We start from the raw sequence: 12,233 nt of genomic DNA on the forward strand, positions 1-12,233 counted from the left end.
AGAACATAAATACGTCTTGAATGAGGGCTTTCAATGGTGCTTATTTCAGGATTGGATGTAGCTTCGCTTTAGCATTATATTGGGAGACTGCAGCCCCTCCTACCCCACTGGCACTCACACTTTTTCATTTTATCCGTGTGCCCAATTTTGGAGCCAGCCCTCTTAGATCTCCTGGCCAATCAAGAAACCACACATTGTTGCCTAAGAGACCCCGGATGCCAGAGAAAGGATTTATGGATAGTGATTGGACTACTGGAAGCTAAGGAGGGGTGGGGACTGGGCAGAGTCAAAGAAAAAGCAACTATGGCAACACCAGCGCTTGAGGCTTGAAGAGGGAGACGAACTAAAAGGTGAGGTAGTGGATAGTGCATGAAAAAGATGGAGACTCTTTTGAGAGCTCCACTCTCAGATCCTCTTGGGCCTCTCAGATGCCTTGTTAGTGTTCCTGGAGATTACATTTTGCTCTGTTTCAGCTGCAGTTGAAGTGCCAGATGCTAAATATTTGTGAAATTAATGACCAACAAATAATTATTTCTATATCTATCAAGAACTCTCTCTCTGTATTGTATTATAGCTTTTGCTTTCCTTCTAACTAGTTGATAAGATAAAATTGTATTTTATCTTATGGTAAATCTAACCATACCCTATTGCCTGATACTTGATAATATCTGAGGTTCCCTTCTCTAATAATGCTGCAGTGTTCAGTGGGTGCATTGTGTATTAGCAGAGAAACTCAACCCTCTTCTGCTCTGTAAATTCCGAATGAAAACCTGATAATCCTGAGTGTAATCCCAGTACTCAATTCATAATATTCCAAGTTTCACTGTACATTTTCACTAGTTTTAATCCTTAAACAGCCCCCACTCCACCGTTGCATTCATTCATTCAGTTGACTTAACAAAATATCTATTGAGCACATTTATGTTTTATGAGGTTAGGATTTAGGTGAACGATGTCAGAAAACCACATAAGCAAAGAAACAGAGTTTGTATTATTTTCTCTGAGTATTGAGAAGTTCAGTGTGTCTGAGCAGATAATGCATAAAGGGAGAGACAGGCAGATGAAGCTGAAAAGATAGGTTGAGGTAAATTCATAGTGGGCCTAGATGTGCATGCTAAAGAGTCTGGATATTTTGTAGGCATTAGTGAGGTTCTGAAGGTTTTTGAGCTGAAAAGTAATATGATCAACTGGTCCTTTAATAAATACCTCCCTAAATAGAATGTTGGTTACCAGAGTCTAGGGGGTGGGAAGGTGAGATATTGGTTAAAGGGTACAGTTATTAGATGAATAAGTTCCAGAAAGCTGATGTACAGCATGGTGACTATAGTTAATATATACTTGAAATTTGCTGAGAGTACATCTCAAGTTTTCTGAACACACACACAAATGATAACTGTAGGAGGTGATGGATATTAAATCATTTGTGATAATTTTTTCACAATGCATACATATATAAAAACATCACATTGTACACTTTATATAATTTTTATTTGAAAAAAAAAAAAAAACCTCTCTAACAGTAGACTGTAAGCTCCATTAAAGCAAAGACCCTAATATTTGTACCCCTAACACAGGCCTAACATGTCCTTAGTAAAGTTGAATAATGATGACTATGTGAAGAATGGGTTAGAAGATGAAAGTGGAGATGTGTGGCCACTGGAACTTTACCAGAGGACCCATCCTTGCTGTTAAATGTCGAACTAGAACCGTACTTTGGAGGCTAGGACCAAATGCCCTCCTTTTTCCTTTTTATCCAAAGAAAAATTAAAGATGAACATTCAGGGAAAGCCATTAAAGAGAAAAGAGGTCACAACAAAGCAACAAGCTTTATATGTCTAAGGAGGAGAAGACAACTTGCTTTGTCTTGTTGACGGAGTGGGGACAATTATTTTTGAGTATGTTACATAAAACCATCTGTCTTTGAATAGTGCTCAGAGGTCTATACCATGAATGTGTGTGCATGCAGATATGCACACTGCCCATCTTCTGGAACAGAAAGAGGAGGAAAAAATTGTAAAAGGACAATGACAAAGGACAGGGCAGGACACCCTATTTGCATGCTTCACCAGGACTATAAGAGGGCTGCTTCTTCTGGATAGGCCCATCTCCTGAAAACCAAACTTTTCTCAAGTTGATTTGAAGAAAGTCTAATTCAAGTAATTTCTATTTCTGAGGAACAAGAAAAAATAAAACAACCAGTGCAGGTCCTTGGAGAGGCCCCCACATAGCTTCTTTGTCCTAAATTTGTCAAAAATTTTGCCTAGCTTGTTTCCTATACAAACTGGGAAGAGAGTTTCTCAGCTTACAGCAGGAGTTTTTAACCTGAGGTTGGCAAAATTTTATGTTCACATGCATTTTTCCAGGGAGAAGATTCATGGCTTTCATCATATTCTCAAAGAGTTCTTTGGCCCTCAAAAAAAAAAAAAAATTAAAAACAACTGATTTAATAAGAAAGGTCAAATGTAAATAAATAACAACAGACAAAAGAAATATGTAATTTTTAACTGGGCAGATCTAGACTCAGTGACCATGCTTTGTATCTATAATTTGCCTACTCACATGTACTTTTGTAGCTGCCAGTTAATAATACTGTGATGAAATCATTTCTTATCCCTTTTGCAATTTAGCTAAATGTGTGTGTCTCAGATATTTAGCTGTTGGGGGCTGAGAAGACTGTGAGGGCTGATCTGAGCCCCCTTTATTCCAGTGGTATGGTGGCAGCAGGCAACTGCAAGAAGGTATTATCTAAAGATGCCACTGAGGTTTTAAAACATTGGCTTTATCTTCAGCTATAACTTAAACCTGAGAGAGAATATTACATGTCAAGCGAGAGCCTCAAAGATTTTAGATCTAACATTTGGGGGAATCTCATATCAGTCAAAAACTAATGCTTTTTTTTTTTTTAATGTCCAATATTTGCTGTTGTAATATTTGGAGCCAATAAATCAGGCAGGCAAGCCCTGGTCCCCTCAGGCATCACCACTGCTTTCCTATATGAAACCCACCTTCAAGAGAGGAAGGAAGATGGAAACACTGAAGACATATATCGAAGCTACCATCAGTCTGCTTTAAATATTTTCCACCTTAAAAATATTTTGTTATAGCCCTCTGAAGGACAGATATTGAGGAACTCTATGAATGGCAGGAAGTTCTAAGAAAGGCTGCAAGGAAGTTACTACTTATCGAGGCCACCTGTCTGACAGGCAGTCTGCTGGACCCTTATTCTCTAATCTTCACAACAGCAGTTGAGGGTAGCTACATACATTTGTATTTTTCAAATGAGGAAACTGAAGCTTAGATAGATTTAATAACTTGCAAAAAGTTATACAGCTGCTAAGTTTTAGAGCCAGGATCAAACATGTATGAAGTAAAAAAAAAAAAAAAAATTGGTTGTAAACAACAGAAATAGATTCTAGCTAATACAAGCAAAAGAGGAAATTTATTGCAAGGATATCAGGGGGCTCACAAAATGGACAAGAAATAACTAGAGGCTTCTGAGGGATGAGGCGGCAAGAACAACCTAACAGGATCAGTGCTACTTTTAATCACCTTAGCTGTAAAGTAAGGATAAGTCAGTGTCAATCTAACTGGCCTAACTCAGTCTCGTGACCACCTCTTGGCCAGGGAAGGAGAGGCCACCTTGATTAACCAACCCAACAAACTCTGAACAATGGGGAGAAAGTAATTCATCATGGAAATTATAATGCTTTAATCGAATGAAGGCAGACAGATAGTGGGCATCTAAAAACTACACATTTCCCCCAATAAGCCCAAATCTGTTCATCTCTAAAGACTTAGCTTTGTACATTATATCGTTCTACTTTTTAAATATAGTATCAAGCTAGAACCCTCGTTACTTAGATGTCAGAATGTTATGAGGAGAGGAAGAAAGACACAAAGGACAAGGAGTGTTTCATGTTGCACTATGATTTTATAAATTAAAATACTTATTTCCGCCAAGGAGTGATTCTAGATTTCCCTCTGTGGTCCAGTGAAAATAGAGTTAAATAGACCTGTATCTGATTTCCAATTCTACCACTGTCTATGAAACCTTAGGCATGTAACTTCAATGAGTTTCATTTTCTTTACCTACAAAATGAGCTAAAACCTACCACCTCACCAGATTGTTATGAGCTTCAATTGGGCATATAAAGTACCTGATATATAAAGGGCTCCCAATAAATGTTCTTTCCCCCAATTCCCTCTCTCAACATACTAAAAGATTCTGCAGTATTAGTATTTTTAGCATTCTAAAGATTATATTATTCATTTCTTCTGATAGGTATAGTTTTTCTTATGGAAGAATATCCAGTTATTTCATGATGGCATTTGCACCTCCGAAAAGCACAGATGGTCCCAAAATGCAGACAAAGATGAGTACCTGGACACCCTTAAACCATCAGCTTTTGAATGACCAAGTAAGTGATCAAAGCTATTTTATCAGTTGCATCCATGCCTTAAAGAAAAAAAAAAATGTAAAATTTTGGTTATCAGAATATGAACAGAAATTGTGTAGGATTGTGTAACAGATGAAAAAAAAAAGGATTTTTGCAAAAACTTGTATTGAGCCCTCACTATATGGGCAAGGCTGGCAATAGACACAGAGTCCCTACCTGTGATGAAAATGTCTTAGATTTGTTTTTTCCTCCACTGTCATTCCTCCTCTTTCTCACCTCAAATACCATTTTTTTCTTCAATCACTGGTTCTCTGCTAGAACTACCAGGATGAGAGAGAAGATGATAGTCAGATTTCCAAAAAAAAAAAACAGATTTTCTTGCTAGAGTTGCAGTTACTGGATAATGCTGCACATTTAACCAAATAAACAAAATGAAAAAATCTCATCTGATTACAAGCCTCATGTTCTCCTAAAAAATTGATGTCCCACCTGCATTCTGGGTGGCACTGGTAGAATATACCTATAAAGGATTGCAAGGGTGGGAAGCTGAGTATCATGCTGGGGTGCGAGATTGGCTAGCCTCTGGGGATTTCTGTTCCTGCTTCAGTTAGGGGCAGAATTTACCAACAGATCTGTAAGTTACTGTTATCAATTCGCTTGACCCCTGAACAATACAGGTTTAAACTGCACTTATATGTGGATTTTTGACTGTGCGGCGAGTCGGCAGTCAAATGCCTTCTATTTCTAAGGGTCAACTATACCTATTAGAAGGACCACACCTAGTGGCAGTAATATAAAGTCGACATCAATAAAACTGACCTCATTATCTTGCTCATACACACCAGTTCCTCCCCCAGAGAAAGACACCACTTTACATCAAATCACTCAGGCCAGAAATCTTTCTTCCCCTTGTCAGGTCTAGGATTTGATTTTCCCTAATTTACTAGTTAATAACTTAGCCTGTTACTTATGGCATTGAAGACACTGCAGTTTCACAGTAAAAGACACAAGATTCTTGGGTCAGAGACAAAGAACTGTATTATTCACGGAGCAGCAAGCAGTATGAACATCATGTTTGTATTGGTTCTCCTTGTCCAACTTGTCCCACAGGAGTGATGCAAAGGTCCCAGATAAATACCGCATACATCATGGGTTTGTATCACAGCTGAGGAATTATGAGCCCAGGGAATCCATTGGTTTTATAGTAAGCAGTAAGCAAATCTACTCTTGGTCCCGAAGGAAGATAGGAAGGGCCTCATTGCTCAAGGTCACCTTGCTGTACACAACTTGAAGAAATTGCCCAAGAATAGAGCAGTCGGGGCCTTGCATTCCTGGTATTCCAAGACATTTGGGAATGTTACAGGTCCAGGGAGGAGTATCTCCCAGCACCCTCTCTCCTCCACATTTAATTCATTTTCAAGTTCTAGGAGTCTTTCTCCTAGAGCTCTTCATCTGAGTCCCTTTTCTCCGTATACCTCCAGTTCCACATTCTCAGTTCACACCCTAATCACCCTTTGCCTGGTGCATTGCAGTAATCCCCTAACTGGTTCCAGTGCCCTTATCCCTACCAATCCATCCTCTATTCTAGTCCCAGAATGATCTTCCTAAAATATCAATCTAATCCTATTATATAAAACCGATAATGGCCCTACACCAAAGAGTAAATTCCAAACCCCCATGCATAACATTGAGGACCCTTCACGTGTTGACCTCTGCCAGCTTCCCAGTTCCAAGCACTACCAATGCTTCTTCTCATCCTATATCCAAGCCAACTAAGTGGCCCCCAGAAGAGCCATTCTTTCTCACACCTCAACACCTTTCCAATGCTCTCCTCGTTGCCTCCTATAGAATCAACTCAAATGGGAAGCCTCCTTCTGCTTGTTTTTTTTTTTTGCTTGTTTGTTTGTTTTTGGTTTTGGTTTTATTTTGTTGTTTTTTGTTTGTTTGTTTGTTTGTTTTTTGCTGTCATCACCAGTTACTAGTTTTCCCACTTGACTCTAATGTGTTAAGAGTTGAGATTTGTCTTTTCTCCCTGTGTCTCCAGTGCCTTATATGGTTCCTGAGGCACAAGAAATGGAGTCAGAGTTCAGCTATACTCCCTGGGACCTTCTCCATTGACTCTCACCATTTTTTCCCTATATCCCTCCTTCCTTAGCCTGGATTTGACCCTTTGCCTCTCTGAACCAAACGGATATGCTCATCACTTTGGCAAAGCTGGAGCACCAATCCTGACCCCTCCTGCTCAGTACTTTCCCGTTTTACTCCTCTGATGTGAAATGAGCGATTTTGGGAGTGAGCCAGTGTAGCACTAGGAATAGTGAGAAATAAAAAGGAGAGAGACTAAGAAGGAAAAAGATAAAGGAAATGAGAAAAGAAGAGTATGTCTGGAAAAAAATGAGGGACCAGGAAAGGAAAGGCAGAGAAAGAAAAAAAAATCAGCTTTCGTCTAGTCATAAACAACACAGGTCTGTTGAAAGTCTTTATTATTCAGCTCAACAATTATTTATTGATCACCTGTTTGCAAGGCTCTTAGTTCTCCAACAGTTTATATAACAGCTTCTTTGCTTTCCCCCAAAAAACCTCAGTGTTTAGTTTTGAAATCTGTTTTCGCATAGAATGGAGAAGGTTTTACACACATGTGAAAAAGTGACTTGAATTGAAATATGTATGTGTTGGATGCCTTGATTTGCAGAATTTTTCTTCAAAAAATTAGAAGTCTTAAGCGATTTAGGAGCTATGGGGGGAAAATATATCTTAATTGCCTGATGGCCTGTTACATGTTGGGTTACTAAAGAAGCTGACTCAGAGACGGGCATGTAGGGTGTTGATTGAGGAAGGCTCTGGGTATCAGCACTGGAAGGGGAGGGGAGAGGAAGGAAAGAGGTTTGGGGCGGAGAAAGAAGATGGGCTGTGATGTAGTCTCAATAAGGCCTCCATTGACTCCATAACTCCCCTAAAGATCATAGACAGGGCAGATCTCAAGCTCAAGACTGTCAGCCAGCAGCACTCCCAACAGGTGAGAGAATAAATAAGTCCTTCAGTCCTGGAGGGGTTTCTGGGCCGTGTGTTACAGCAAGCATTGCATTGGCTTGTCTTAGTTCTTGAATAGCTTTTGTCAACTCTAATGATAATTTCTAGAGATGATATTTATTTTGCTATTCAGACCTTCCATTTTATTCTAAAAAGTTATTTTTTTTTTTTTTGGTTTAGCTAGGTTCTAGTTTGGACTAAAATTATTTTTAAAAATCTTTGTGTGTAATTATACACATGTGTGTGTGTATAAATGTAAATAGACACACACACACATAGAATATATATATGCATATACCAAGCTACTAATCATGGTTTTCCCCCAAAGAAAACCACTAATGTTGGATGGCACTGGAGGAGATGGCTCTGCTAGAAAAGAGCTTTCATTTTTTACTTTATACAGTGCAATAAAATGTCATCTTTTAAACCACTTTTAAAAACAAATATAAATACAAATAAACAAAGAACAATAACTTTGGGAATGGAACATTCTGGAACATCCAGATCAGCTGTACCAATAATTTCCCATATGACTTGAGTAAGTCACTTACCTTCTCTGGGCTTTGCTACCCTCCTTTTATAAAATGAGTGGGTTGGATCAGATGACCATGAAGGTCTCTTCCACATCCAGCATTCTAACTGTATGAAAGGGATTATAGATGCCAAGGACACAGCTTTCCAGAGAGTATCCATACACTAATTTCATTCCTTATAAATAAAACAGGGCATTTGTCACCAATGATCAGTACGATTTTGAGGTCCCATTTTTTTTGTTTTTGTTTTAATTTTGTCTTTCTTCGGTAGTAAAATGTGCAATATATATAACTATTTCAGACAAAAATAAGAGTCACAGGATTTTAACCTCACAGCAGGCTTTAAGCAGAGAGACTGAATTCAAATTCAGATGCTTATAAAAATAGCATCATCAGCATAGGCAAATGTAACAGATTTCAAAATAATTCAGGCTTGGTGAATTTTGAGAGGAGGAATGCTTTGAAAATAAATGTATTTCTTTTCCATCTAGTCTTGTGAATTTCGAGAGGAGGAATGTTTTAAAAGTATATGATTTCTTTTCATCTAGTGTTTGAATTGAAAGGAACGAACATTTTGTTTCGAGTATAGTTCACAGATGTAGTACAGTACACGTTAAAAGGGCATGCTGAAAAAGCACCTCGTTATCATTAATCAATCATAATTTAGGAGCCCCTAAATATCTTACTCATACACTGTGGTGATGTCACATGGTGAAATATGTAACTGCAGTGTCAACTAAAATAACAATGTAGGATTTTGATTTAACAGAAGGCTCTGAGTAACCAGTGATATAAACATTCTGGAGGAAAGAAGATCCATTTTAATATTTCCATTTTGAATTGATACTTTGTTTTCTAGCTCTTTATGATGAAAAACAAGACTACAGATCTTTGAAATGAAGACTTGCTTCAAACCAGAGAATCTAAGATTCTAAGTCTAACTGAGGACCTGACAATTAAATAATTTGTCCCAAATTATATTTCTTGTCAAGGGTAGAGTCTGAACTAGATCTGAGTTCGTCTAGTGTTTCTGCCTTCCCTCTTCATTCCCATCAGTTTCTACTTGGGTCCAGATGTCCTTTGGTAAAAAACTGGATTTGCTTGGACTCTACTTAAACTTGGTTGTTGGCCCTTTAAAGAATGTTGTTTTAGACTGAATAACACTCTGGAACAAAAAGCATTTCTTTGAGTGAAAGGATTGCAATCCGAGAGACACAGATTCAAGTAGCAACTCAACTTGTACTTTGGAGAGAGCAAGGAAAGGCGGGGTTTATAAAGGCCAGAACTACAAAATGCAATTCTTTCATGCAAATGAAGGATTGTTGGCTAAGCTTATTTTCTCTATTGTCACTCGGACTCTGCTTAGACTGGTCATTAGCCTGAATAATATTCCGCACCTCCTACCCTACTCCTTTCCTGCTACCTTCTTGCTGATTCCCCTCTCCCCTTCAAGTCAGTGCTCCTTTGTTTCCAGTGCTTCATACTATCATTGGCTACCATGATGATTATCCCATCCTCCTTTTGAAAGGAGGTTGTGGTCTTGGGATCCAACCTTGTCTTCTCCCACTGTAAGGCCAAAGCATGGGCAGTAGTTCATTAAGAATGTGCAGCTGCAAGTCAGGATAGGGAAGATTAAGGTTCTAGTGAGGAATCAAGTACAGAGTTAAGCTGAACACACAATCTGTAACCAGTGATTTTTAAAAATCTGTAAGTATAATCCTTCTGGGCCTCTGCTTGTCCTTTCTAAAATGAGGAAATTGAGCCCCCCCAAACAAAGCCTTTAGGCTTTCTTTTAGCTCTAAAATTCTATGACTTTGGAAGTTTTTTTGTTGCTGTTGTTCAGTCAGTAGGGGTTTATCGAGGGCCTGAATTGGAACCTATGGAGTGTGTAGAGAAAGTAGTTGTAACCTCCGTGGGAAAATAAAATGAACAGATATGACTAGAGAGCCATAACAAACCGTATAGAAACCAAGTAGAGTGTGAGCTGTAAGTGGAGTGTGAGTTAGGAGGAGATAGATCACTGGGCATCGGAAAAGTGCTGGTGCTGATGACTTGGGGTGGGCCATAGAGGATGGTAGGATTTGGTTAGGTAGAGGGGTAGAGTTCAGGAAATATTTGAATCCAGATTTTTGAATCTTCTATATTCTTTAGATTCTCTTCTATTTTTATCTAGAAATTCTGAGTTTAAATGTCACTGTTACTTGAGGGTCTTAGTAACCCAGGTGGCAGTTAATTAGGAGGAAGGAGAGAAGGGCATTCTTTTTCTTTAATGTGCAGACTGTCTACCCAGGATGTATGAGATTTGCTGGCCAGATGCAAAACTGACATTTCACTGGCCTTGAGGTTGTTGTCAAAGCAATCATTTAAATCCCCATTTTGTAATACCTTTGAAACTAGAGTTTGAGAGTCTAAAAAAGGAAGGAAAACATTGTCTGTTAGAAGCATAAAACCAGCTCCTCATCCTCCTCCACAAAAAGGGAAGAAATAGGCCTGAGCTACTTTCCACGTAGGAACATTCTTGCAGGGCTAGAGAATTTAGTAGTGCTAAAAAGAAGGGAAAAACATTGGTTCTAATTTTGAAAGCTGACAGAGTGTATGTGTGGGAGGAAGAGAGATATTCACATCTGTTCATTACTTTCTCTTGCTTCCTCTCTCCATAACTCCTTCCTCTGCCAAACATTCTGATGTTGGTTTTCTCTTCCTCACTCATTGAAATACGCATATGACTGATACTCAGAAAAACACTTCTACACCAATATATAAACGACTCACATTGTACTGATTATTCTATAAGGATATTCATTATCCCAACCACATTTATTCAATCCAGCAAACATGAGTATCTGTGATGTTACACGTACAGCACTTTACACTGGAGATGTGAAGATGAGTAAGACATAGTTTCTGTCCTAAATAGTGTATAACAACAAACCTATACAGATAAACACTGAGTTGTAAGCCTGAAGGTACATATATACAAATTTCTAATCCTACAAACATATAAGTACATGTATACCCACTGACATGTATACATACTGAAATATAAAAACAGCTGTTCTTTCATAAATTTCACAAGTTATCATACTACTGATATTGAAATATTTGGGGAGAGGATCTTCATTTTCCTGCTTTTCCTTTGTCATTTTTCATCTCTTCAAATTCTAAAGTTGATTTCACTTTACAATTCTATTCTTTTCTTGCCTTTAAAAAAACTACTTCTTTTTTATGATGCGTTATTCCACATAGGAAAACTACAAAAGGATAACTTGCCCAAGTTAAAAATAAGTAAAGTACCTTCTCAGGAATGAAATCTGTCTTTTTATACCCAACTGATACAATGAAAAGACTTAATATTTACTTCTTCATACTTCAACGATGTCTTTCTCATAATGGGTATTTCAGCCATTAAATATGAAATCATTCTATTCTTTTTTATTTATTGTAGGTATTCGAAGAAAGAAGAGCTCTGCTTGGAAAATGGGTAACCATTTTAAATATACTTCTACATTAGGTTGTGTTATCATAGAGCCCAATGAATTCAGTTTGGATAAAAGGCAATGAGTGATTGTTCATAGTTTGGTACTTTCTGTATCAAGGTCCACTCAGGAAAACAGAAATCATACTGGTTATTTAACAGACATAATTAAATTTAATAAATTGAACTGGTTAAACAAATCCTGGAAAACAGAAAGGATAAAAAGGGAACACAGATACCACAGAGACAGTGCTGCAGGAAATAGCTTCTACCAGCTTTACTGTTACCTCAGGAGCTCAGAGAAAGGACCCTGTGGAGCTGGGACAAGCCCTGTAGGGGACCCAGACTTCTAAGGAATAAAGCAGATGACAGCTAGCCGATTCTGATATATTTGAGGAAGTGCAATGGTTCTGGGTGTGTGGAAAACATTCACTACTGGAATCACCACCTACTGCCATGGTGCAGAGGGAGGGTGATACTGCTAGGAACAGCAAGGACACAAAAGAATAAAGCTCTTCCGCCTCATTTTCCCTCCAGTGCTGCCTTCCGCATTGGCATCATCTACTCAGTTGTCAAAGGAAGAATGTGGTTGGTAGAGAGAGCCCCAGGCTTCTATACTCAAGGTAGAATACAGAAAGGTACGTTTGGATCTAAGAGACAATAGCTTAGTAACCAGCACAGTTCTTCCATTAGGCTACTTAGCATTTATATACACCCTTCTACAAGTTGTTACAATAACAAGTTCATGCTTTTATCTAACAAGATACAACTATCCTTTATACAAATGAAAACTTTCTC

At 38.3% G+C, this 12,233-nt stretch overlaps 1 protein-coding gene across 3 annotated transcripts in view; it reads left to right on the top strand.

Annotated features, from left to right (window-relative positions):
- The first annotated feature begins 242 nt into the window (after positions 1-242).
- FBXO16 (F-box protein 16) overlaps positions 243-12,233 on the top strand; it is a 45,194-nt gene continuing 33,203 nt past the window's right edge. For all 3 annotated transcript variants that reach the window (XM_006906243.3, XM_015600696.2, XM_015600697.2), the window contains exons 1-3: positions 243-350; positions 4,283-4,418; positions 11,406-11,441. In XM_006906243.3, coding sequence (XP_006906305.1) covers positions 4,320-4,418; positions 11,406-11,441 — 135 coding nt within the window. In that variant the 5' untranslated portion in view covers positions 243-350; positions 4,283-4,319. The remainder of the gene's footprint in view (positions 351-4,282; positions 4,419-11,405; positions 11,442-12,233) is intronic.

This window comes from Pteropus alecto, unplaced genomic scaffold (assembly GCF_000325575.1).
Source record: "Pteropus alecto unplaced genomic scaffold, ASM32557v1 scaffold50, whole genome shotgun sequence".
NCBI lineage: Eukaryota > Metazoa > Chordata > Mammalia > Chiroptera > Pteropodidae > Pteropus > Pteropus alecto.